The sequence below is a fragment of the Chamaea fasciata genome, unplaced genomic scaffold (genome assembly GCF_029207755.1).
Source record: "Chamaea fasciata isolate MVZ Bird 193981 ecotype frontalis unplaced genomic scaffold, bChaFas1.0.hap1 SCAF_22, whole genome shotgun sequence".
Classification (NCBI taxonomy): domain Eukaryota; kingdom Metazoa; phylum Chordata; class Aves; order Passeriformes; family Sylviidae; genus Chamaea; species Chamaea fasciata.
The window spans coordinates 2,337,011-2,360,603 of NW_027094107.1; the positions used below are offsets into that span (position 1 = coordinate 2,337,011).

Sequence of the window (23,593 nt, forward strand, 5' to 3'; positions counted from 1 at the left end):
CAGGTTTGCCCTAAATCTGAGAGGCAATTCAGTGCCAAGCTGTGGGTGAGAGGCTTCCTCAAGCCAGGATGAGCTGGGTGGGACTTTGAGAGGGCCAGGGGTTAGAGCAGAACAAGTGTGCGCTGCACTTGCCATCTGCAAATTCCACCTGGAGTTTGGCCAGGGGCTCCCACTGCAAAAGGTTCTGCAGAAGCTACAGCTGAGCACAAAGAGTGAGGCAGCTGAAATAACCAACCTGCCTTATAATAAACCACATATTCCATAAAATACAGAGCCCTGGAGGAGCTTTCAGATATGATTAAAAGTCTCTCTGCTTCCTGAGTCATCTGGAGTAGAACCCATGAGCTTTTGCTTCATGGTTTTTAAAGACTGGCACCAGAAATACTTCACAAAAGATCCAAAAAGAGAAGGGACCCCTTCAGGCCACAGCTGTGGAAATTGTTATTTTTCTCCCCCTTCCCTGTGCTGGAATTGCAGTTTGCTCTCTGCAGGGTGTTGTCAGGCTCGGTTGCTCTCTCTCAGTGCCAGCTGCGTGCTCAGGCTGCCTTGTGTGACACGTCCACTGCTCACTCCTGATGTCCTGTGCTTCCAACACATCCAAATGCTGCTTATCAGCACAGAGGGAATGTCTGAGGCCACCAAAACCTCTCTACATGGGAAAACTGTGAGCCAGTGAAAACCCTGGGCTGTGGCACGAGCAGCATTTCACATCTCCTGGATCTCTCCTACGAAAACGTGGAGCAAGTGCTGCATCCTTTGGGGTAAGACTGCCTTGGGCATGGCACAGCTTGGGCTGCAGCATTTTGGTGCAAATTCCCCGTGAATGGGGTGTGTCCATTGCCAAGCCCTGAGTTTTGAAGGATGCTCCATAGTTTTACTTTCTTGCTGGACTTGAAAGTTGCCAGGATTTTTTTTTTATTATTATTATTTTTTTCTACCAACTTAACATTCAGGGAGCAGAGGCCTGGCTTGTTTTTCTTATCATTCCTTCTCCTGACATTTTTTATTTAGCATTTTGAATATTTTTAGCCGGAACCTGTTCTATTCTCTCCCATCTTGTTTGCCTTTCAAGCAGCTCTTTCAGCTCCAATAGAATATTCATTGATTTTCGTTGCAGTGGCAGGAAAAAGAGAGGAGAAAAGAAGTTGCTCTGCTCTATCTTTTCACGCTCTCCTCTCCGTTTTCTCCTCCTACCTGGATTATCAGGGGAGTGAGCGCAGCTTGGAGAGCACATTTCAAGTCAGTTCATCTCTCAGACAGCTTTGCTTACATAATCCTGAACCCGAGCAGTGATTAACTTCCTTTCTCTGAACAGATACCGTGTTTTAGAAGGCTCCTAATAAGTTGGCTAAAAGAATGCACCACGGGGCCTTTTCCCTTTTATCAGCAGACACCAAACATTTGTCTTCGGTGTTGCGTTACAGCGCAGTAGCTGCGAACTTCCCTCTGGATCCCGTGGCGAAAGAGGGAAAGGAGCCATTGGGGGCAGGTAAAAAGGCAGCATAAATCAAAGGCAAGGCTGGCTCCATTTGTATTTACAAGGAATTAATTGTTTTTAATTTCCTGTGCTTTGCACAATAATCTGTGTAATTCAAAACTTCTGCCCTTACCCAAATTCCAACCCTGGCCCTGGCAAGGGGGGGTTGTTATTGGAAAAGGGATGGAGGGAAGGGGGAGCCCCTCTATGGTGGTGCTTGTCAGGAATCCTGTCAACACCTCGGGAATGAGCAGTTTGGAGTGGCACAAAATCCTAGAACAGCCCAGCTCATCCATTGTTCTGCTATCTGAGAGCAGATTTTTATCTCCTGCTGGAAATGCAATATTTTCTTTTGGGGAGAAATCTTTAACTCCATTTTTCTCTGTTGTTTTGGCAATCAGATAAACCCTTGGGGAAAAAAAAGGGCTTTGGTTATTATTTGTTGTTCTTATCATAATTCATTTATATTCCCAGAACATTCCAACTTTTCAGATGGGTGGGATCCCATTTTGCTGGATGTAGTGCAGTCAGACAAAGGCTGGAATTTGATTTACTCTGGACCCGCAGCTCTGTGGAGCTGCCCTTCCCAAGGTGCAGAGCAGAGATTAGAAGGTAAATGACACTTGTCCATGGCAGAGAATCCCTGCAGGAGACACCAGGGCAGCTTTTCACTGCACCGGGGAGTTTGCAGCCTGCTTGGAATGTCCTTTGGAGCAGGAGGTGGACAATGACATTTCTGAGCATCTGATGGCTCACCCAAGGCTCCAATGGGAACTCTGGAGGCAGAGCAGTGGTGGGAAAGGCAGGGTCAGATCTTGATTGGATTGACACAAACTAAAAATCCCAGAGTAGGGGTTAGGCCAGGGCACGATGGATAAATCCCTTTAGGAGAGACTCCAAGGGCTGCAGAGGGACAGTGACAGTCAGGACATCTGCAGGAGGGGCTGTCACTGCACAAGGAGGTTTCTCATCACTCTGGACCCCTTATAAGGTTTGGATTCTGAGTGATCTCCAAACCCTTGTGACCCTTCATGAAATGAGCTCTGCTGGCAGAGGAATGATTTAAAAATAGAGCCCGGTGCTATTTCTGGTGTCCGTGGGAGTTTTTGTGGGGGCTCTGCAGTGGAAGAACAAAATGGTTGCTGACAATTATTCCGCAGGGATAAATTAATTTTTCTGAAATGAAGGTGGTGGCGGTGAAAACATCAGACTGAAGTGATCCCCAGAGAGCAGCCTGGACAACACCTGAGGAAGTGTCCCTGGAACACTCTGCCACGTCCTGGGAAAACCTCTCAGGAAATGGATGTTTTCCATGTGGCCCCAGGAAAACATCACTGGGCAACGGTGCCCCAGTGGAACAGGGATCTGAGGGTGCTCAGCCTCTGTGTCATCTTCAGATTTCTTACCAGGGAGAAGTGAGTTAAGCCCAATTCAGCCAGAAGACCCGAAAGCAGCTCAGGGAGCAGCAGCTTGTTTGTTGGTAGGAGATAATAGGAGAGCAGGTCTTTAAAACCAGCAAATTGCTGAATTAATTGTGGGGTGCCACACTCTGCTTCGCAGAGAGCTGTGAAATGCTTTTCCCAGCTGTCCCAAAGTCCCACGTGTTGCTCCAGCTCTACCCCAGCCTTCAGCTCAGCCCTTAGCTTCAACCTGCACAGAATGAACCACCTCAAAAATCATAAAGTGATTTTTGTGACCAGCTTACAGCCTTGCGCTGCTGGGCTTCCTCTGCCTGGAACCTCACAGGCTGCCCCTGGGTGTCCCTCAACACTGAGACAGGAGAAAACTCCTGGGGAGAGCAATCTCGATCCAGCTGTTCCAGGCGTGAGGAGGAGCTGCAGAACTCTCCCCACAGCCCGGCCCTGCTGGAGCAGAGCAGAGAGGACCCTCCCGTGCAGGAAGCCCAGAGCAGGTCACTGCTGCTGTGTCACTGCTGCAGCATGACCTAGTTTAGCACCAGGATGGCCACATTTAGAAAGTTTTCATTCCTTTCTAATCCATAAACACCACTATTTTTAAATGCAGTGCTTCCAAAAGCCAGTCATGCTCACTCAGCATTTGCCTCCTCCCCACAATGGCTCAGACTCCCACTTTTCCCTTCACAGGCTGGAATAAATCTGTCTTGCCAAGCCCTGTTCACCTCCTGGTCTGCTCGGGTGGAAACACTCCCACCAGAACCACTGTCAGTAATTTCGCCCAGTGATTCATTTTCTTCGTAATTCAAACTGCATGATTAAAACACTCGTGTCTCAAAACATCACTGGATGGATCCTAAAATAAAATAATTGAAATATTACCTCAGCGTGGGTGGAAAAAAAACCCAAACCCTTATTAAAATAAACCAGAGTTGTGCAAGGTGCGTGGGATGATCTAACCCTTTGGACCTGACCTTGTGCTCGTGGCTTATTTCTTTGGGTTCAGTCCCCAGGTGTGGCAGTTCTGTGAAGAGCTTGGACAACCCACCCAGACAGCAGCAGGCAGAAATCCCAGCAGGACACCCCACACTTGGAAGGGGTGAGGTGTAAAGTTAATAGCTGGTCTTCAGCCTGCCTTGGACATCTTGGAGACCTCTTATATCCCAGCTGTATCTGCCAAAAGTGCGCCTCCAAGGGCATTTCCCTGAGTAAATAAGAGTTAGAGCTTTGGGAAATATCTTTTGGAGGCTGAAAGCCTCTCCTGTCTCCTGTCACCCCTAATGGAGGTGAAATCTTGCCCCTCCACGGCTCCTGCCTCATTATTGTTGGCTGGCATTTTTCTGCTGGCATTTGTGTGTGACAACAATGGGAACAGTGTTTGGTGAGCCCTCTTTTGGCTAGAAGGACTTGAAAGGTGCTGGATTCCTTTGGAGTCAAACAACCCAGGAGGGAAGAGAGGCACAGGAGTGCAGACCCCAGCTTGCTCATGGGCAAGGAACCGAGCAGTGAGAAGCAGACATTTAATTTCTAGGACACTTCTGCACTCTTTGCCCTAAAAATCGATATTGTGATGCAAATCCTGCCAGCCAACATCCACTCACCCAGAAAGTGAGCACAGAAATGTTTCAGCTTGTTCTGGGTGAGCACTTGAGGCTGTCCCTGGACTTTCCTCTCTTTTTAAACTGCCATCTCTCCTGAAAGCAGGATGTGGATCTTGATCTCACCCCTAAAGAATTCCTGTGCTGCAAGGTTAGGCAGATTGTTTTTTGGATTTGTGCTCTTTGGAGAACCTCTCCCCTGCACAAAGGGCACCGCACAGCCAGTGGCCCAGGCAGGGCTCCAGTGTCACAGTGCCACCAGCCCTGGACAGGGCTGGATCCTGCCCGTGCTCACCCCTGTGTGCCTGCTGATTTCCACGGAAACAAACCTTGGCTCAGGGAGAGGCTCCAGGCCTCTGGAACACCACAAAGGCCTCGGCTGTGCCAGAGGTTTCCTGAGGGGAGCACCCAAATGTCCCCAGTGCTGCCTTATGGCACACAGAGAGGGACTTGGGGCTGCAGCTGGAAAGGGCAGAGAGCCATGGGGGCTGGACATGTCCACCTGTGGGCTGGTATTTCTGCGTCTGAGAGATTTCAGCCTGCTGGCAGCTGCTAACTTTTTCCCAAGGAAAAATTTCTCAAGAAAGTTTCTTCTCAAAACAACCTTGGCAAACAACTCTCCTTTCCCGGAACAATCTTTCTCCAGGTGGTGTTTTGCTGTTTCTCTGGTTTAACCCCTGGCATTAGAGAGGTGTCGTTCCTATTCACCGACCATGTTAGGTCTGGGTGGGAACACCTTATAAAAGGTAGTGAGAATTAAACAATGAAAGCTTTCTTTGTCAAAGCTCTTTGCCTTCTGAAATATTTGGCGTCTTTCTTTCGAGTTCTACTGATGCTGTTGTATTCTACAATGACTCTGGCTTCAGAAGGCTGAAAATGACTCTTGTTTTTGGGACGTGTCTCTTTTTATACTATTTTACACAGACCAAGTCGATTGGTGAAACAAAGACAAACTTTTTCAATCACATTGGTTAGACCAGAGGGACGTCAAGAAGAAGTCCTTCCCGGGGGGGGGGAAAAGAACAAAAACAAAGTTACAGTTACAAAAACCAGAAAATTCCCCGGGAAAAGAATTTCAGAAAACTAAAACACCTCAGGTACGAAACCAGGGCTACATCCTGCAGTGACATCCACCCCAGCCGGACCCCGCCGTGTGTGGGGTGAGCAGCCTGGGAGTGCTGGGCTGGGAGTGCTCCAAAACACAGCACACAGGGATGGCCAGGAGCCTGAACCAGCCCTCACCAGCCACGGGAGACTCCCAGGGAAACCGGAGCAGCAGCACCTGCCTTTGTGAGGGGTTTCTGCTGTTTACCTGACACGTAGAACTCGATGCTCCGCTCCTCCTCGCCCACCTTGTTGGAGGCCACGCAGTAATAGATGCCCGAGGCGCTGCTGTTCTCCGTGGTGAGGGTGCTCACGATCTGTGACCAACAGAGAACAAGGAATGGCTCTGAGGGTGGGGCCCCCTACCCAGTTCCACCCAATTCCAAAATTCCGCCCAAACCCATGAAGAAGAAGGTGAAAAAGAAGGACTCAGCCTCTGCCCTAAATCCTCCATCTTGCTTTATATATATATTACATTCTAAAAACTAAATTCTATGTTTTCCACCCTGAGATATCACACACTTCTATCCAAACTCCACACCCATAATCCCAGTTGTATCACTCAATTTTGGGAGCCTTTTCCAAGGCCTCAGGTCCAATGCAGTGTTTTCTTGGGGGTCAGTGCCTGTGAGCACAGAAAGTCTGAAATTCTCAGTGCCCAGGGTTCCAACAGGGCAGCCTTGCAGAGTGTGTGCCAGGGGAGAAAAGCTGTTCAGAAAGCTGCTCCTAGTTAACAGTGGGTGAAAGTCCCAAAGAAGTCTGCTACTTGGTTGTTGTCTCTCATCATCTCAGCCCAGCTAATTCTCTTCCCTCCCCATTCCTAAATGTTACCCTTCCTTTTTTCCCCTGCTTTACCCATGAAAAACAGGGTCCTTTTTTGAGAAACCGCCAAGCTCTTTGTGTGACAACATCAAGGAAAAAGCCGAAGTGAAGGGCCTGGAGGATCCAGCCAAACACACTCCCACATCCATCTATTCCCTTTCCTGCTTTTCAGCTATGGGTCGTGTGGGGAATATCCACATTTGCATGGGAAGCAGGTAATTCCTATGGACGTGGTACAAAGAGTGTTGCAGGATTTTGCTTTTCCTCTCAGAGAAGGGAGGGAATGACGTGGCCCCTTTGGGCTGGGAGCCCCTAGATCCCAAAACCCTTCCTTGGAGGTGTGCAGGACTCGTTCAGGGAGGAAGGAAGGAAACTCTGGAGAAGCTGCTAGTGCTGTTAACACTCAGCAAATGCAGGAAGGGAGGATCGTGGAGAAGGATGGAGCAATGTCCTGAGCTTCACCATGTGGGAAAAAGAGGTGGTTCTGTTACTCCTGGGGCTGAACTCAAACGTGTCCTGAGGAATTTGTGTTCCTTGCATCCCCCAAGGCTCCCGTTGGTGAGGCCCAGCCCTGTGGCACTGCCCTGTCCCTGTCACAGTGCAGCCCCTCAGGCTCACACAGGAATATCCACAGACCGTGCCTTTAATTATTCCTTGTCTCTCTTTGGAGTGTGAGCAGGAAAACAGGGCCTGAGCCACCAGGACAGAGATGTTCCTGCAGGATTCCTCTGCTCCCCCTGCAGCCATTCACCTGAGGAGCTCTGAGCCCTCACATTTGGAACAAATATCACTTTCTTTGCTATTCTCTCTAAGGCCTTTGAGCATCAAAACTTGTAACACCCTCTGGCCCTTTGTCCTTATCTCCAGAGCTCTTTGAAGTGCACAGAAGCATCTCTGGACTTTCTTTTTAATATCCTAAACTTGCACAAGGCATTCCTTTACTCCTCCCAAAGCTGCCCCATGAGTGTGTCTAGAGCTGTGTGGGATGTATTTTCTGAGTTATTTAAGATTTGCTGAGATCTGGCACTTTAAATCCCGCAGGGAAATGAGTTCCAAAGGTTTTGATCCCATGTGTGTTTGACATTCTACTGGTGAGCATTCGCAGCAGAATAAGGGCTGAGTGGAAAAGTCTTTAATTTACACGGGCACCAAACACAAGAATGGGGAACCCCCCCAGATTTAGGGGTGAAAAAGGAAGAGCAGCAAACCCAGTTCCCTGTGGTGTCCACCACAGAAAGAGCTGTGCAGTCCTGAGTGATTGATGATGTGAAAATAGCTCTGCCTTGGCCATAAAATCAGCCTGGCTATAAAAGCAGCCTGCTCCTCCTCCTGCTGCTGGTCCTGGAGCAGTGGCCCCGTGCCGTGGGCTGGGAATGAGCGCATGTTCAGAACCCTGAGCAGCACTTTGGAATTCCTGCTGAATCAGGACCAACAGCTCTCTCCTCATGGCTGCTGGATCTGAGGATTTCACGTTTGGGAAGAGCAAAAGCCAACGTAAATGTACGTGCTGAGGACAGAAGGGGATACATTTGGACAGCTTTTTAACAGCAATTAGTCTTCCTAAGTGACAGCTCTAGCTGGGAAGTGGAGGATAACGCTGTAGAGCCAGGCAAAATCATAAAACATCCATTTTGGGACATGTCCAAAGCGTTAGGGGTGACACTGTGGCTCTTCTAAGCACTGATGCAATGCCTCAAGCTGCTTGGTGGCCCAGAGGTAAATGCTCATGAGCACACACGCAGACAGATGCTGACATCTCCAGCTCTGTAACTCAGGAAAAGTCTGGCAGGGCAGTGGGAAAACAAAAACAAAAAAAGCAAATAGCTACCCTGAGACCTCACTGGAGCTAATCTCAGTCGTGTCTAGATATGAAGGCGAAAAAGATGGTAAATGACAGTGGGAAACAATCTGGGAACAGATTCTTGGGGGAAAAAAACAAACTACTGAGGAACAGAGAGAAAGAAATTTTCTTATTTGGATGCTCCAGACATTGTTGTGCCCTTGGATCCCAGCTCATTTCTCACCTGAGCACCAGAGATCAGACATTTCCTGACTTGGTCCACAGCTGGCACCTGCCAGAGCCCTCCAGACTGTGACTTTTAAAGCAGCAGCATCCAGCAGAGATCTACATGTGATCCCAGAGCTGGCAATTCAGGATTTTGAGTGATTCTCTTCTAAGATTAATCCCTTGGAATCATTCTGTATCAACCTTTCACTCCAGCTGTGTGCTCCTGGGCAATTCCCTGAGCCTGCGAGCCCAGTTATCTTTGCAACATCTGCAATAAAGTTCTCAGTGGTCAAACTAACCTAATCCTGGTTGGTTTGGTAGCTGAAAATTTGAAATCTGTGTGTGTTTGGTCACAGCGGCAGGTTGGGATAAGGATTTTGTTCTTCCAAAGGCCATCCCTAATGAAAAAATGGTTTGAACTGGAGCACCCCAACCCAGGGATCTTTTCCCATCATTAACAGTGCAAACTGTCGCACTCTGTAGGGTCACAACCCCAGAATCTGGGGACCTTTAGTAGACAGTGGAAAAATTCTGAGGGGATAATCCCTGTGTGTGCTCAGCCCATGCACCTGGAGAAGTATTTTCCACTCCTGGAATCAGAGCCAGGGTAGAAAAGCTTGAGACACATTGGAGAGAGTCCAGAGGAGGCCACGGAGCTGCTCCAGAGCTGGAGCCCCTCTGGAGCCAGGCTGGGAGAGCTGGGGGTGCTCACCTGGAGAGGAGAAGCTCCAGGGAGAGCTCAGAGCCCCTGGCAGGGCCTAAAGGGGCTCCAGGAGAGCTGGAGAGGGGCTGGGGACAAGGGATGGAGGGACAGGACACAGGGAATGGCTTCCCACTGCCAGAGGGCAGGGATGGATGGGAGACTGGGCAGGAATTTTTCCCTGGGAGAGTGGGGATGGAATTCCCAGAGCAGCTGTGGCTGCCCCTGGATCCCTGGCAGTGTCCAAGGCCAGGCTGGACACTGGGGCTGGGAGCAGCCTGGGACAGTGGGAGGTGTCCCTGCCATGGCAGGGGTGGCACGGGGGGGTCTCTAAGCCCCTCACACCCCAAACCCCTCTGTGATTCCAGGCAGGGCTCACCCCACTCTCAGAAAACCCAGAGCTCAGCACTCTGTGCCGAGCTGAGCAATGATTGATGTGAACCCTGCAACTGCCTTAAAGCTCTGTGTCTCTGCGCTGAAAACGCCATCCGTGAACTGTCCACAGCACGGGAATGTGCCGTTTCCAGCTTCCCTGTCCCTGGGAGCAGCAGTGACACGTCCCCAGCCGCCAACGTGCTGCAGCCACAGGGGCTGTCCCACCCTCAGCTCCTGTGCAGGCAGCGCTGGCACGGGGCTAATTAATAACAAATTATTGGCATGTCGTGTCTAGACATCTTCCTAGTGGGAGCTGGATGGGATCCTGGGAGTTCACTGCATACCAAACACCTCCCAGGCTGGATTGCCTGCCTTGGATTTGGAATTAAGGACTCCATTTCCTATTACTTAACCTAAAGGCCACCCTATACTGCGAGCCCAAGGAAGGGATTATTAGCTAATAAATAATTACTGGGAAAGAATAAACGAAGTTTAAAACTCCATAAGCAAAGGAAGAAAGTGACTGATTTCCGAAGAACAGCTCTGACAAGTAAATAGAGCTTGCTGCTGGGAAAACTCCTGATGGAATAGTTCAATAAAATCCATATTGAACTATTTATCCCGAACTGATAAAAATAAGTTATTTTAGAAGCAGCCAAATAACATTCCCCAGCCGTGCACCATGAGTGTTTTAAGACATCTTGTAGTAAGGACAGAGCAACGAGACCTTTGTTTTTAAGCTGGAGCCAGCATGAATTAATATCTCTTGTTATTCCTTGCTTTCTCTTTCCTTTGTCTAATCCCTCCCCCCCGAGAGCTTTCATTAACAATCCTTCCTCCTTCACTTCGTTAGCTCGCCGTGGGTGAGGATGAGGAGTGGAGAACGTGGGTGGAAAACTTCTCAGCTGTCTGACTCTGGCAGAGCCGGGCTGGGAGATGGAATCAGAGGAACTGCAGCAGGGACAGAGAGCGTTCTCCTCACTCCTCATCCATCCCCCTGAGTGGCACACGCTCACACTTGTTTGCACAGCCTGACAGGCCTGATCCAGCACTGGAGTTCATTCACTCAAAACATGCTAAAGGATGGACTGAGGATGAGTGACAGGAGAAGTCTGGGAGCGGCTGAGAACTCCCAGCTTTGCTGCCATCCCTGGCAGGGGGTGTTCTCTCCCTGGGAAAGGGCAGCAGCCAGGGCCTTCCTCAGCACGAGCAGAGCTGCTGGCAGCACTGGGAGGGCAGGAAAGCTGCTGCACTGGGCTGGGAACTGGGCTGGGAACTGGGCTGGGAACTGGGCTGGGAACTGGGCTGACTGGAGGTTTGAGGTGACTCTCAGGAGCTGTGGGATGGAGGGACTGATCACCCTCCAGCCCCTGGAGCAGGTGGGTAAATCCTGGCTGGTCCTGAGCAGTCACCACCCCCTCCTCCTTCCTCCAGTGCCTGCAGAATTTTTGCTCTTTTTGTCCCTTCAGGAGGTCTAAACTTGGCGGTTTTGGATCAGTTTTCTTGAGTGGTTGTGAATTCAGCAGGTCAGGGAAGACAAAGGGCCAGTTCTGATGTTCCTGGTGCTGCTGTGCCTGACACACCTGGGCTGGTGTCCCTGGGACACACATCCCCAGGGGATGGCTGCGGTGTCCCAGCCTGTGCCTGTCCCCTCCCCTGGCACAGCCTGGCGTGACAGGGCTGGAGAAGCTCCCTGAAGTGACAGCTTTGAACAGCCTGGCTGAGCTGCTCACACACTTCCCACCACACACATCCCACTGCTCTAATGTAGTCTTTTTGTTCCTTCAGGAGGTCTAAACTTGGCATTTTTGGGTCAGTTTTCTTGAGTGGTTGTGAATTTCACCAGCAGAAACGCCCACGTGGCCTGGCCACTCTCATATAGACATGAAAGGGAGAAAAGAGATGAAAAGAACCCCCCAGTGAGGACTGAATTATGCATGAGTCTTGCTGTTCCCTTCTGCTGGTCCCAAGCTCAGGCCAGTTTGTTATTTTGCTAACAGGAAAGAAAATAAAATAGCAATCTAGCTCCCAGTGACTTGAAAATCCAGGCAATTCCTGCAGTCACGGGTGTTACACCTGGTGTGAAAAAGCAGGTTCAGGGGAGTCACGCAGTGCTTTAAATCCCAAAGTGAGAAGTTCAGCATGGACTCGAAACCTCAGGGAAAATGAAACTATCACAGCTGATGCAACTGCCTCAACCGCTGTTTGACCAGAACTTCACTGAAGTGCATCATAACCTGAACCATCACCTCGTGCTTTTCCTCAGCAATCACACTCAGGCTTAGGAAGGCAGGAGGAGGTGAAATTCACTTCTCTGTCTGTGGAATCCTCATGGAATAATCACGATGAGGGTGGTGACAAGAGAGCTCAATTTTACATGGCGCTTCTGTCAGGAGATGCCTGAAGAGCTTCATGTGATCCAAGAGCACCAGGGGTTTGCTGGAGAACCCCCTGCTTGCTGCCCTGCCAGCTTGCTTTGGGCAAATTTCTGGATCTGGTGATTCCATTGGAGTTATTCCCACACTTTCAGCAGCTCTAAACTGTTAATGCAAGTTTTCACATGTGGCTGGACCAGCTTTTATTGCTGCAGCTCCCGAAGGTGAACAAATCCCAGAGCCCAGATGAATTCCACCTTCTGCCCAACACTCCAGGCTCAAATCCCCCAGGAAAATCCCCAAGCTCAGCTAATCCCAGGTTCCTAACACAGTTCCTGAAAAGCTCCAGCTCCAGCATCTTTATTTGTTCATCTCCTTGGTCAGTGCAGGTGAATTACTTGCTGGGACACGGTGGGAATGGATTGGGCTGTTTCCTGTCTGTTCCATTCTGGGTGGGAATGACAACTGATAAAACTCAAGGAAACGTCTGAAGGCTTTTCCTCAGTGACTTTAAAAAAAATTTATCTCCTATAATATGAAGACTCCAATTAACACAGAGCCCTAAACTCCAGAAAGGGGGAAGGAGAGGAACTGTCTGCAATGGAAGCAGGGAGTGAACACTGAGATTCCTACAATTTAGTTATATTAATCTGACGAAATCTTAATCAGGAACGTAAGAATTAATAGGAAAACACCTCAGACCGTGTTTTCAGCCAGGGAGAAGAAGAATGAGTATACTAGAAATGGTAAAATTATGTAGCTCGTAACTTTAATCATTAAATATGTAAAGGCTGATTATATATATGTCATATATGGAGACAAACAGTAGCTGTGAGAGTCTCAAAGCTCCTGCCAGCCCATGCAGCATCCAAAAAGGGTAAGAAAAAGAAGAAACTTTGAAGGGAAATGTCACCAACCTCCATTTTTATAAATAATTAGTACTTTTAGGGGGTTGCTTTTACCTAAGATGTAAAATTCTTAAAGAATACATTAAAGCCAGAGCTTAAGGGGCACAGTGCCATCATCTACATAAATCCAATTTATAAATATCTCCCAGCAATGGAAAAACTCAGGAATGAGAGGCGATCACTGATTTTCTCCTTCCCAGCCCAAGCTCCATGTTTTCAGAGCTCTGGTTTGGATTATGTTTAGAACTGGAAAGTCTCCCTGAGAAAGAGCAGATGGCTGAGGCACTGATCCTGCCAGATGCTGATTTAGTCTGGACCCAGTCCAGAGGAGCACTTTAGCTTTGTGCTCAACTTTAAGCACGGGAGTAACTCGAGAATTCTCCCGTGCTCAAAGGGGAACCAGGATTTGAATGGCAGTGTCCAGCACCCTGCAGGATCAGACACTGAACCATGTGGAACATCCACCTGGAAACCTGGAGCTGCAAACCTACTCCGGGAGCTGCAAACCCACTGCTGGAGCTGCAAACCCACTCCTGGAGTCAGCAACCTCTGCGAGCCCAACAGGTAATCCCAGGCAGAGCCCAGCAGAGCCAGGAGGTCCTGAACCCACTGCAGATTCCCAGCCTGGACGTGTGGGACATCAGCCAGTATCACCACAGGCACCTGGGGGACAATGAACAGGCAATTCCTGGTGGGATCTCTGCAGCCAGGGTGATTCCAGGGCTGTTGGAAGGGGGAGCAGGCAGGGAAGTGTCCAAGGAAGGTTTTCCCTCCCTCATTGTCCCAGGGAAATGAGTTCAACCTGACATCAGGAAATCAGAGCAGGTACCTGTGGCACTGTGAGCACACACCTGGTCAGCTCCTGCTGCTGGGAGTAGAGAAAAACAGGGCAGGACAAAGGGGGACAGGACAAAGAGGGACAGGAACCAAGAGGGACAGGACAAAGGGGGCCAGGACAAAGGGGGCATGACCAAGAGCTCTCCAAGTGTTTCATGACCTCAGAGTCCTTATCAGCGTTCACATCACAGCAGCACTCACACTTTCTCAAGGCTGAGGGAGACGCCGAAGGTTTTGACCCAGAGGCCTTGGGAGAGTTTAAAGAGGGTGTGTGACATCATCCCCAAAGCCCAGCAGTTGTAAACAGCAGAGAGCTGGGATGATCCCAGCGCTGGGGAATTTCAAGCATGCAAAGAACCCTCAGCAGCTTGGGAACCACGAGCTGGGGGTGAGCATCCCCTGCCCTCATCCCCTGCCATCCCACACATACCTTTGCTTTATCCCCCTGCCTCATGGGGATGTTCTCGATGCTCCTGATCTTGTTTCCTATCACCGTGTTCTCCCAAACCACAACTTTTGGCCCCTCGGGATTGCACCTGGAGGTGGAAAAGCAGAGATGGTGTTCAAGGGAAGCAGGGAGGTGTATTGGAGTGAGAAAATGTCCATCTTAGATCTTAAATACTCCTAAGAACTGTTACTGCTGGAGTCTGTTACTTCTTTGTGAAAATCCTCCATTCCTTCTTTGCAACATTTCAAAATTATTTACAAAGCACCTTGGCAGAGGCAAACAAAATCAGTGCACGACCAGCAGTGAGCCCTCCAATCTTTGCAAAGATTAGGAATGGAAAATACTGGACAGTTCATCAAACCATCTGAGTTTTATCTGGCTAATATAAGTTATATTTCCAAACTGAAAATGCCAGTCACTGCAAACTGTGGGGAGGTGGATGTTGCTGAGTGTCTGTCTGTGCTCAGCTTCCAACAGGAAGTAGAATGGGAAATATTGGGATAAACAGCAGAAGGCCCCTTTAGTGCTGCACATCCCACAGAAGACACTTGTCAATCTTCATTTTGGAATATGGGCAAGGAGCGGAGTGTGGGAAGGTCCAGCTGCACCATCCAGGGCAAAAAAAACCTTTCCTGTCTTCCTCAACTTGGTAAACCTAAGCAGAGAGACAGCTCTTCTTATTCCTAGAAATGCAAAGGCTCTGAGCCCAGCACGGGCTTTCAGGAGGTGAAATGAAAATGGACTTTTACAGGCGCTGACCAAGGGCTGATGCTGCAGAAAATTCCTCCATAAATCAGCCGAAGCCACACAAAGCACAGGGGCAACACCCGGGGTCAGGGCAGGGTTCGCAGCTCTCAGAAGGGCCTGATTAGAAGATCTTAGAGGGACTTCCTGCAAGGCACAATCCTGTCCTGAGGATGAAGGGGGAAAGCTCAGAGGAAGTAAAATCACATCCCAGCTCTAAGGAACAATGCTGGTGCTCAGGGATTCAAAGGGCTCTGCTGAGGCAGAGTGGGGGGAGAGAAAGAGAGAGAGAGGGGAAGTCAGACAACAGAAGGAAATGGGGACTGTGTCATTTCCCACAGGAATCCTCCTCCAGCTTCTGCTGGAGCAAGATAAGGCTGCCCCTGGGGCCAGCAGAGGTAGAGCCACTCTGCAATTGTATTTAAATTGATAACATCAGAGAGCCAGAGAGCTTCGACAAGGGTTATGTGAGGTCCTCTGCCACCAGGTCGCTGGTTTGGATCTGGTTGAATTCAGCACTCATGGCCAATTCTCTCCCCCTAGACAGAAAGGTCTGGAAAAGATTTCGGGTCACCTCTGTGGCTTTCCTCGGGACGCACGACCTGTTTCCATGTGCTGTTTCCACTGTGCCCTCGTTGAACCCCTCCCAGGCAGAGCCCTGCTCCTCCTGCCGCCCTGCAGGGCCAACAAAGCCATCAAATCCCTGAGTTTATTCCCACGGGAGCCAGGTGGGATCCCTCCGTGGGGCAGGCATACAGCTGAGGCTGGACCACAGGACCTGGGGAAGGACTTCTCCCTGACTTCCCCTGTCCCACGGCTCGCCGCTCACAGCAATACGTGACTGAGAAAATAACAATAAAAAACGACCCGGCAATTTTGCTCCCTTGCTTTCTAGATCTGTCTTCATTTTTTTTTTTTAATGGGTGGAAAACCTGGTTTCATCCCTCTCACTGCAGGGAGGAGCTGAAATGGCCAGAACTGTGCAGGGCCTGGCTCCTGCACGTGCCCAGGGGCTACCAGAGAAGTGAGTGGCCACCAGCCACTCTCTGCTCAGCTGTGGGAAATGGATTTTGTAGAGGATTTTTAAAGTTTGATAGAAGGACACTCAGGGAACTGCAGCATCAAAGGGAATGTCTCCTTAGGCAAATCTCCAAAGGCATCCTGGCTTTCCCTTCCTCTCCTGTGTGCTCACAGCTCAGCCTGCAGCACGGAAGGGTCCCCAGGGAGGCACAATTCCCTCTCCCAGCTCCAGGGACACCGAGGCTGCCACAGGAATGAAGACAGCCCTTGGGAAATGCCATGAATCCCAGGAGGATTTGAGGAGGCCAAGCCTTCAGCAGGTTTGTCTGGAAAAGTCTCTTGCAGGGCAAAAGGTGTGTTAGCTCTGCCCACAGATCCTGCTGGTTTTCCTTTGTCAAATATTCACAGCATTCAGCGGGGCTAAGGAAGGTCAGAGGGGCATTGCTGGTCAAGGTAAAGGAAAACTCAATCATCTTTAGTCCCTTTAAACTTATTTGACACAATTCGGGTGATACACAAAGTGCACAAACACGACCAGACGCCAGCTGGGCTCAGAACCCTGGAGATCTTCACTCTGCTTGTGATTTTAGCTCAGATAAAGAGGATGGAGTGGAAAGAAAACCTGACTGGAAATACCCAACGATTCAGGAACACGTTCATCCACGGGGGCATCACTTACAGGGTGTCTGTGAGGTTGCAGGGCTGCCACTTCCACTGGATCCTTGGCTCAGGATTCCCGCTTGCCGTGCACTGGATTTTGTGTTTGCTCCTCAATTCCACCCTCACAACCTTATCAAAATCTGTCTCCTTTTCATAGATCTTGGGTCTCTCTAAAGAAAAAAAAAAAAAACAACACAAAAATGCAAATGAGCAAATTTACATCCATAAAAGGTTTTGAAACATTTTGCTGGGAGAAGTGATGATCCGAGTGAGGCTCCCGATGTTGTGGGGAATTCCCAGCAGTTCCGAAAATATTCCTTCACAGAAACAGGGGTGTTGGCTGTGGTATTTCACAAAACACACTGCCATGCTACCACATTCATCCTAACCCCATTCAAGTGTCGTGGGGGACCTGCTGGACTTGGGGAAAATTCATGCCATGGAACATCTCTGGGTGTCAGGGCTGAAGGATCAGGATCAGTCCGTGGCCTGTGGGAAAATGGGATTGGAGGGCTGATGTCCCCTCCTGAGAGGAACCTCCTCAGGCAGCTGCAGCCACCAGGTCCTCAGGGCTTTGGGAAAAAAAACCTTTTTCACCTGAAGTCTTTCCTTTTCTCTGTGTGTGTGTAACCTGCACTGGATGGAGGGGAGAAGAAAGTGAGGAAGGAGTGGTGTGGGAACAACACTTGGAGAGAAATGCCAAGAAATTCTCACCAACCACGGTGAATGCCACGAAAAATGTCACGGCATTACTCACATCTGGAGGGGCTGGAAGATCACACCCTCAGACTGGAAACCTCTCCAGAGCAAACTTTTAGGGACACTTTCAGGGCTGCTCGTTGCCAGCAGGAAAGAAATGCTTTGTCCTGTCTCCTTCCAGCTCCCACGGGAAGGCACGGGAAGGAGAAATAACGGGAAAAAAGCCCCAAAGTGAACTGAACTTTCGCTAACCTCGGGCAGGGTGGGTTGGAGTTTGGGGTGAAGGCACAGGCTCTTCCCTTGTGCAGACAGCTCTGCCCATCCCTGGCCATGTCCCTTTGTCTGCCTCTCATAACAGGAAATCAAACAGATTTATTGCTGGGGTCCCTCTGTGGGACACCCCTGTGCAGCCAAGAGAGGCTGCTCTGCCCCGAGCCCTTCTGACAGGCTGGGAAGTGAATGTAGATTAGATTTCTATTTTTTGGGCTAACTTATTTTTTCTGCTGTCAGGGAGGCCCCAGATATGTAAATATGAGCTATTGCCCACCTCATCAATCTTGAGCCCTTTCCCTCTTTATTTAAAACAGTCTTTTTTTGCCTTCCAGCTCTCTTAGGAGAGGACTGACCAGGCTGATCCCGTGTTTTGGTGGGACTCTCACTTGGCATTTCTCATGGTCAGGCTCTGAAAGATCTTCTGACCTCACCAGGGCCTGAAAACACATCAGTATTTCCTTCTCCACCCCATGGAAGCATTGACTGGAGTAGGCTCAGCCATGTCCCATCCTGTCATAAAACACTGGCTGTTTGAAGGACCTTCAGTAGGTCCTGATTAACATTTCCCCCGAGAAGCCCAAACGCTGGCCCCTGCTTGGTGTGGCTCTCGTTGAGCTGAGCCCTAGGATTCCACGTGCTTGGAGATTCCTGAGCAACTCACAGGACAAACTATTGGAACTAACAGTGAATTTCCTTAGTTACCATCTCATTTCCCGTCAATAAATTATTTCTGACCATAAAAATAATTCTGTAAATTCTCCCCGGAAGGAGAAGCACATTTTTCATTATCTTGGACGTTTCTCTTTTCAGTCTCAAATCCCGTGTTAGACATGTCTGGACTGACCTCACAAGTGTGATTTCACTTGGAGGAAGACTCGAAGTTCAGTGTGAAAGGTTACACAAGCTTTATGTGAAAGGTTACTCAAGTGTCGTGTTTTGGGCTGTAAAAACAGCTTCACACACTTGGGCAGAGGGACTGGTGTTTGTGCGCGTGAAGGAGCATGGGGAGACAAGGACTGATCACAATCTTTTAATATCAGGGCATTTTCTCTATTCTTGGTTGACTGTCATTTAAATTGCCCTTCTAAAAAAGAAAAAATAATTTAACTTGCTCCAGCTCTAACAAGAACACACATGAGTGAGGAATGAATTCATGCCACAATTATGGCACTATTAAATACGACTTGAGACCTAAAATGAGTCCAAATGATTCATCAATTGAAATAATCATTATTTAAGATCAAGCAATTATTTTTTTTTTAAGTGTGATGGGAAACGCCTCCCCATCTGCTCTTTCCCATAACACAGGGTGGGGTGGTGGCTGATTGTGGGCACAAATTCAGACAGTGAAGAACTTTTCCAAGTGTCTGTGCCTTTCCCCTGCAGAGGCGGTGGTGGAGGTGGTGTCACCCTGCAGGTGACCCTGCTCAGGTGTCCAGGATGGGGACAGGGCCCTTCCACACCCCCAGTGCTCCCCTGTCCCTGCAGGGTGCTGGCCCTGGGGCACTGAGGGTTTAGGGGGGAAAGTGGGGTCCTCCTACAGGGGATATTCCCTGGGATGAAACCTTTCCAACCTCTGCCCGCTGCCACGGCCGTTTCACCTCTGACCATGCCCCTGCAGGCAGCTGGAGCTTTGCCCTTCCCCTTGCTGGGCCAAATCCTATTTACAGCATCCACAGGTGATGGAAACCGGATTTTACTAGTTGGAAAGTTCTTTAATGGAGATTTTCATTCTGTCTCTGGTGGTTTGTAGTAATGTAGGGTGTAAAAAAGGAATGTTGAAATCCCTGTTGTGCTGTACCCGCATTCTGGCCAGTCCCAGACCGTATTCTCAGAATTCTACCGTCATGATCTTGTCTGTGATAAGAGTTGTGAAGAGCATTGGTTTCTGTGGTGGGACTGGCCGTTTGGACTGGCTCAGACTGGCTGGCACAGCACAGTGTCCCCTGGGGACAGGCTCTCCCTTCAGCCCTCAGAGGGGTTTTGAGCCCAAAGCCTGGCGCTGCTGAGGGTGCTCCTGGCAGAGTTTCTCCCTCTCTCCCCCTCCAGAGTTGAGCTCTCTCTCATCGAGCAGCACAGGGATTATGCACAAACCCTCATCCCCGCTCGTGCCCAGCAAGGCTGGGGGTACAAATCCCTCTGCCAGCAGTGCCGGAGCAGCTCTTTCCATCCCCTTCCCTCCCTCTCTGTCCCACCTCGGCTGCCCAGCCCTCCTCCCCAGGACCTGTCCCAGCCCTTGGCCACGGCTCTCCCCAGGCTCAGCTCTCTCAAGCAGGAGCCAAACAAACCTTAAAAGCTTTCTGGTCCCCGGCTGTGTGGGGAGGGTGGGCTGTGCAGATGGCTTTACACGTATCCAAACAAATGGCTTTTCGTCCTCCCTGGCTCCAAGTGCGATTGTCTGCCCAGCTCGCCTTGCAGAGGTGCAATTGCTGCTGTGAGAGCTGACCTGAATAACTAAAGACTTGGCTGCTGCTGCACTGGGAAATGCAATCAAAAAGCACTTCTGCTTACTGTAGGTTTCAAATTGATCAGCATTATGCAAATCTCACCTTCCTCGCTGCTCTTATCTCCGGTTTGCGGCGTTAGGGGCAGATAATACGTACAAGGATTAGGGCAGGAGCCCCTCTGCAAGACTCTTCTCTCCCTAAAGTCCTTGCAGGTGCCATGAGGGGTCGTACAGCTGTCACCCAAAGGAGCATCCAAATATAGAGGACAGCACAGGGAAAGTTTCTCTGCATTCTGCAGAGAACCTTTCCTTTCCTTTCCTTCCAGTGCCCTCTGACTGAACTGCTGTTTCTGCACCTTCCCCACTACCATTTAAACTGCTTCGGAAAATCTTTTCACATTAAGCACATCATTAAAATAACATAGAGAGGCCAGTGAAGCATTAATCTCAACATTAGGTACTTTGCTGGACATGGGGCTTCATTAAAACCCTTGATGGAGTTGCAGCTTGTTTTCTATTTATCTTTTCTGTTTCCCAACCCCCCCAAAAATATTTCCCCTTGGGAGCCTTCTGTCTGATGGAAACATTAAGTTTCCATGTACTTAATGGAAATACAAGTGAATATTCTGTAAAGGTAGAGAGGGAACTTCCTAGTGCAGGCTTGGGCTGGGAAAGGGTGAAATTTCCCCAAAATGAAACCCAAAATGACAACGTTTTCTGGGTTCACTTCACGTCCCTTTCCTTCTTATTAAAAGGAAAGAAAGAAAAACACTGAGTGAAATGACCTGAAAACACAGCTTGGGTTTCAGACTGACCACTGCATGGTGCTTGAGCCTGGCTGATTTTGGCTGGGAGTTTTTCTGGGGCTGGTTGTTGCTGTTTTGTTGTTTTTTCCCCATGTCCTGCACCCAGGGCTGCTCTCAGGTGGGTGCACGGCCCTGTCTCCACGGTACCTGTGAGGAAACAGCTGGAAACAGCCCAAAGTCTCTCTGTGAGTCAACACCACAGCCAGGAATAGATTTAGGGACAGGATTGTGCCCCTGCCTATCTCCAGCTGCTCCATCGTGACCCTCTGGAATGGGCTGGGAAAGGAGCAGGCACTTGGATCCTGGAGGAACAGATATGAAGAAAAATCACAGGGAACTTGACCTGCCCCACAGGGAATTTTAAAATTCCCCACGGCTTGGTTTGGGGTTTTCTGACCTGCATCACTTCTGCATGTCTCTCTCTTCCCAGAGCAGGAAGAAATCTCTTTTCCAGTGCTCTCCCAGGGCTGTCATTGACCCCCAATGCAGCTTTGGGGCCAAAAACAAAAGGGGTTTCTCTCATCTGTCTCCCCCCATCTTATTTTTTCCAGAGTTCAGAAGGAAATGGGTAATGAAGAACTGCTCATTTTAAGCAGAGCAGGCAGTTTTCTAGGGCTTTTCTCTCTGTCCCCTTTGCCTGCTTTCCAAAAGTCAGTTCATGTACCTGCAGGATGGCTGAGGGACAGCAAGGGAAGCACGAGCTGCCGCTTCCCTCCTCACTCTGGGTTTTAGGGGCTGTCAGACCGAGACTGCTGCTGCAAAGACATGAATGCTTCAGATCCTTCTGGCAAACTCCAGCAGGCCCCCACCTTCCTCTTCCTAAAATTGCTCTGGCCACTTCCAGCAGAACGAAAATAGCTCCTCTGACTTTTTCATCAGGGGCTCTCCTGGGAGCTGCAAGTGTGCAGGGTTTGGATGCTGCCAGGGAGAAAAACTCTTCAGGATTTGTTCATAAATGTGCAGGAGAGGGCTGCTGCAGCCTCCTTGCGCTGCTGCATTTTTCTTTCATAAATCCCCCAGAAGAACGTTGTTTCTCTGCTGCCTGTGCCTGATAACTGAGCTGGAAGCATGGACTGGAGCACTGCGTGCTGCATCCACAGACACAGCTCCCAGAACCCAGGGGGAAAGCAAAGCCTTGGACTTGGAAGCACATTGGAGCAGTGGCTGGATGGGTTTTATTTTGGGATTTCTAGTTTAGCTCGGCTGGCCCAGGGGGCGGAAAATTCGATTTTCTGTTCTGACTTCTCCTGAGTGGCTCATCCTCCGAGGCGCTCCACAAAGGAGACCCAGCCCTGGCAGACCCTGGGGAAGGGACAGCATTTGTGTGGCTCAGCCCTTCAGCCTGAACATCAGCTGGATTTCACCAGGAATCCAAACCAATTCTTTCTCAGTGCTCAGCTCAGGGATTTCAGTGACCCTGCCACACACAAGGGACTGTGGGATATCCCCTGTGGCCTGCCCTGGCTGGAGCTGAGATCCCCCACCCTAAAAGCAATTCTCCTGTGGCCTGGCATAGCCCAGAAGCATTAACCTCATCCTCCTGCCCCTCTCCCTGCTCTGACTCTGGGGGAGCTGACGGGCTTTTGTTCTCACGGATCACCACATATTCCTTGGCTTTTGTGGAGATCACTGGGGACTCCTTTGATGTCCACTCATCCCTTGCAAGCCGGGGAAGGTCAGGCACAGAATTGCCTTTGATTTTTACACCAAAATATGAAGAGTTGGCCTGAGTACGGAGCAGGGCAATGTGCATCACTCGGTGCTGGGGAGCTGCTCCTGCCTGGTGACAAACCGAGGTGTGACCAGTACCAGGCACCTCCTTCATTCCAGTCCTTCCCAGGAGAGGGGAATTCACAGCAGCCTGAGCTTCTGCTGCGTGCTCTGGAGGTTATATCCAACCCTTAATCCTGCTTTTCTTACAGATACAACACAAGCTTGGGGGATCAAGGACTCTACGAGGGAATCCAACTTCACTTGGCTGGAGCAGCTGGAACACAAAGCAATGTTTGCTGGAAGAGCCTTGAAGAGAGAAACTTTGGGACAAGGAAGAAAGGCAGAGTGGTGACAGAGCTTATTCATCCCGCTCTTGAATGAACTCATGCTTCAGAGCTCTCCTCACTCCCTCGGTGGTGACCAGAGCAGGCTGCTGCTCCAAAAGGGCCCAGCAGGAGCCCTGATGGACACAGATGAGTTGGACAAGGGTGAGGATGAAGCACAGTCTGCCTGCCCAGAAATAGATTGGAGGGAGTTGTTTATGTTTTGTTCTGAGACTGCTTTGCACTCCAGCCCGGAATAACTCTTTTCTCCCACATTTCTCCTCCTTGGCTGGCTCAGATTTTCAGCCACCAGCTGTTTTGCTAGAATTGTTCCTTCTCCTTGCTGCCTCCCTTCCAAATTCTTCAGGACATTATTTTCTTGAAGCTTTTCTCAATAAGAATTTAATCAAACAAAACAAAACCACAGCAACCCGCGGCTTCTTGGACAGTGTTTGATGTGTAAATATGTAAAGAAGGAGTGTTTTGAAAATGCAATCAGCTACCTCCTGGGGACCTGAGTCCTACAGTGAGCCAAGGTGACTCCACACGGAGATTTGTGCTCCTGCAAGAACAAATCCCAGCTGCGGTGGGAGCAGGGGTGACCAGAGGCACAGCTAAGCCACTTCTTACAGAGGCATTTTTGGAATTGCAGCACCATCCTCCCCCAGGCCAGGCAGTTCCTTGCTGAACCCTATTCTCCCAGTTCCCACCCCGCAGCTCTGGAGTCATTTGCCCATTTTGTTCCCTCTGCAGGTTCTCCTCAGTTTTGTGGCCAAACCCAACTTTGGGGGGAAATAACTCCTAACGCTTGACCCACTGCCATGGAGTGAAACACCCTGAGC

General features: G+C 49.8%; 1 protein-coding gene across 2 annotated transcripts in view; it reads right to left on the reverse strand.

Moving 5' to 3' along the window:
* Positions 1–23,593, reverse strand: part of LOC136300182 (vascular endothelial growth factor receptor kdr-like) — a 129,746-nt gene that overhangs the window by 41,928 nt on the left and 64,225 nt on the right. For both annotated transcript variants that reach the window (XM_066202391.1, XM_066202390.1), the window contains exons 10-12: positions 16,511–16,661; positions 14,050–14,155; positions 5,803–5,911 (exon numbers count right to left, since the gene is read on the reverse strand). In XM_066202391.1, the coding sequence (XP_066058488.1) occupies positions 5,803–5,911; positions 14,050–14,155; positions 16,511–16,661 (366 nt within the window). The remainder of the gene's footprint in view (positions 1–5,802; positions 5,912–14,049; positions 14,156–16,510; positions 16,662–23,593) is intronic.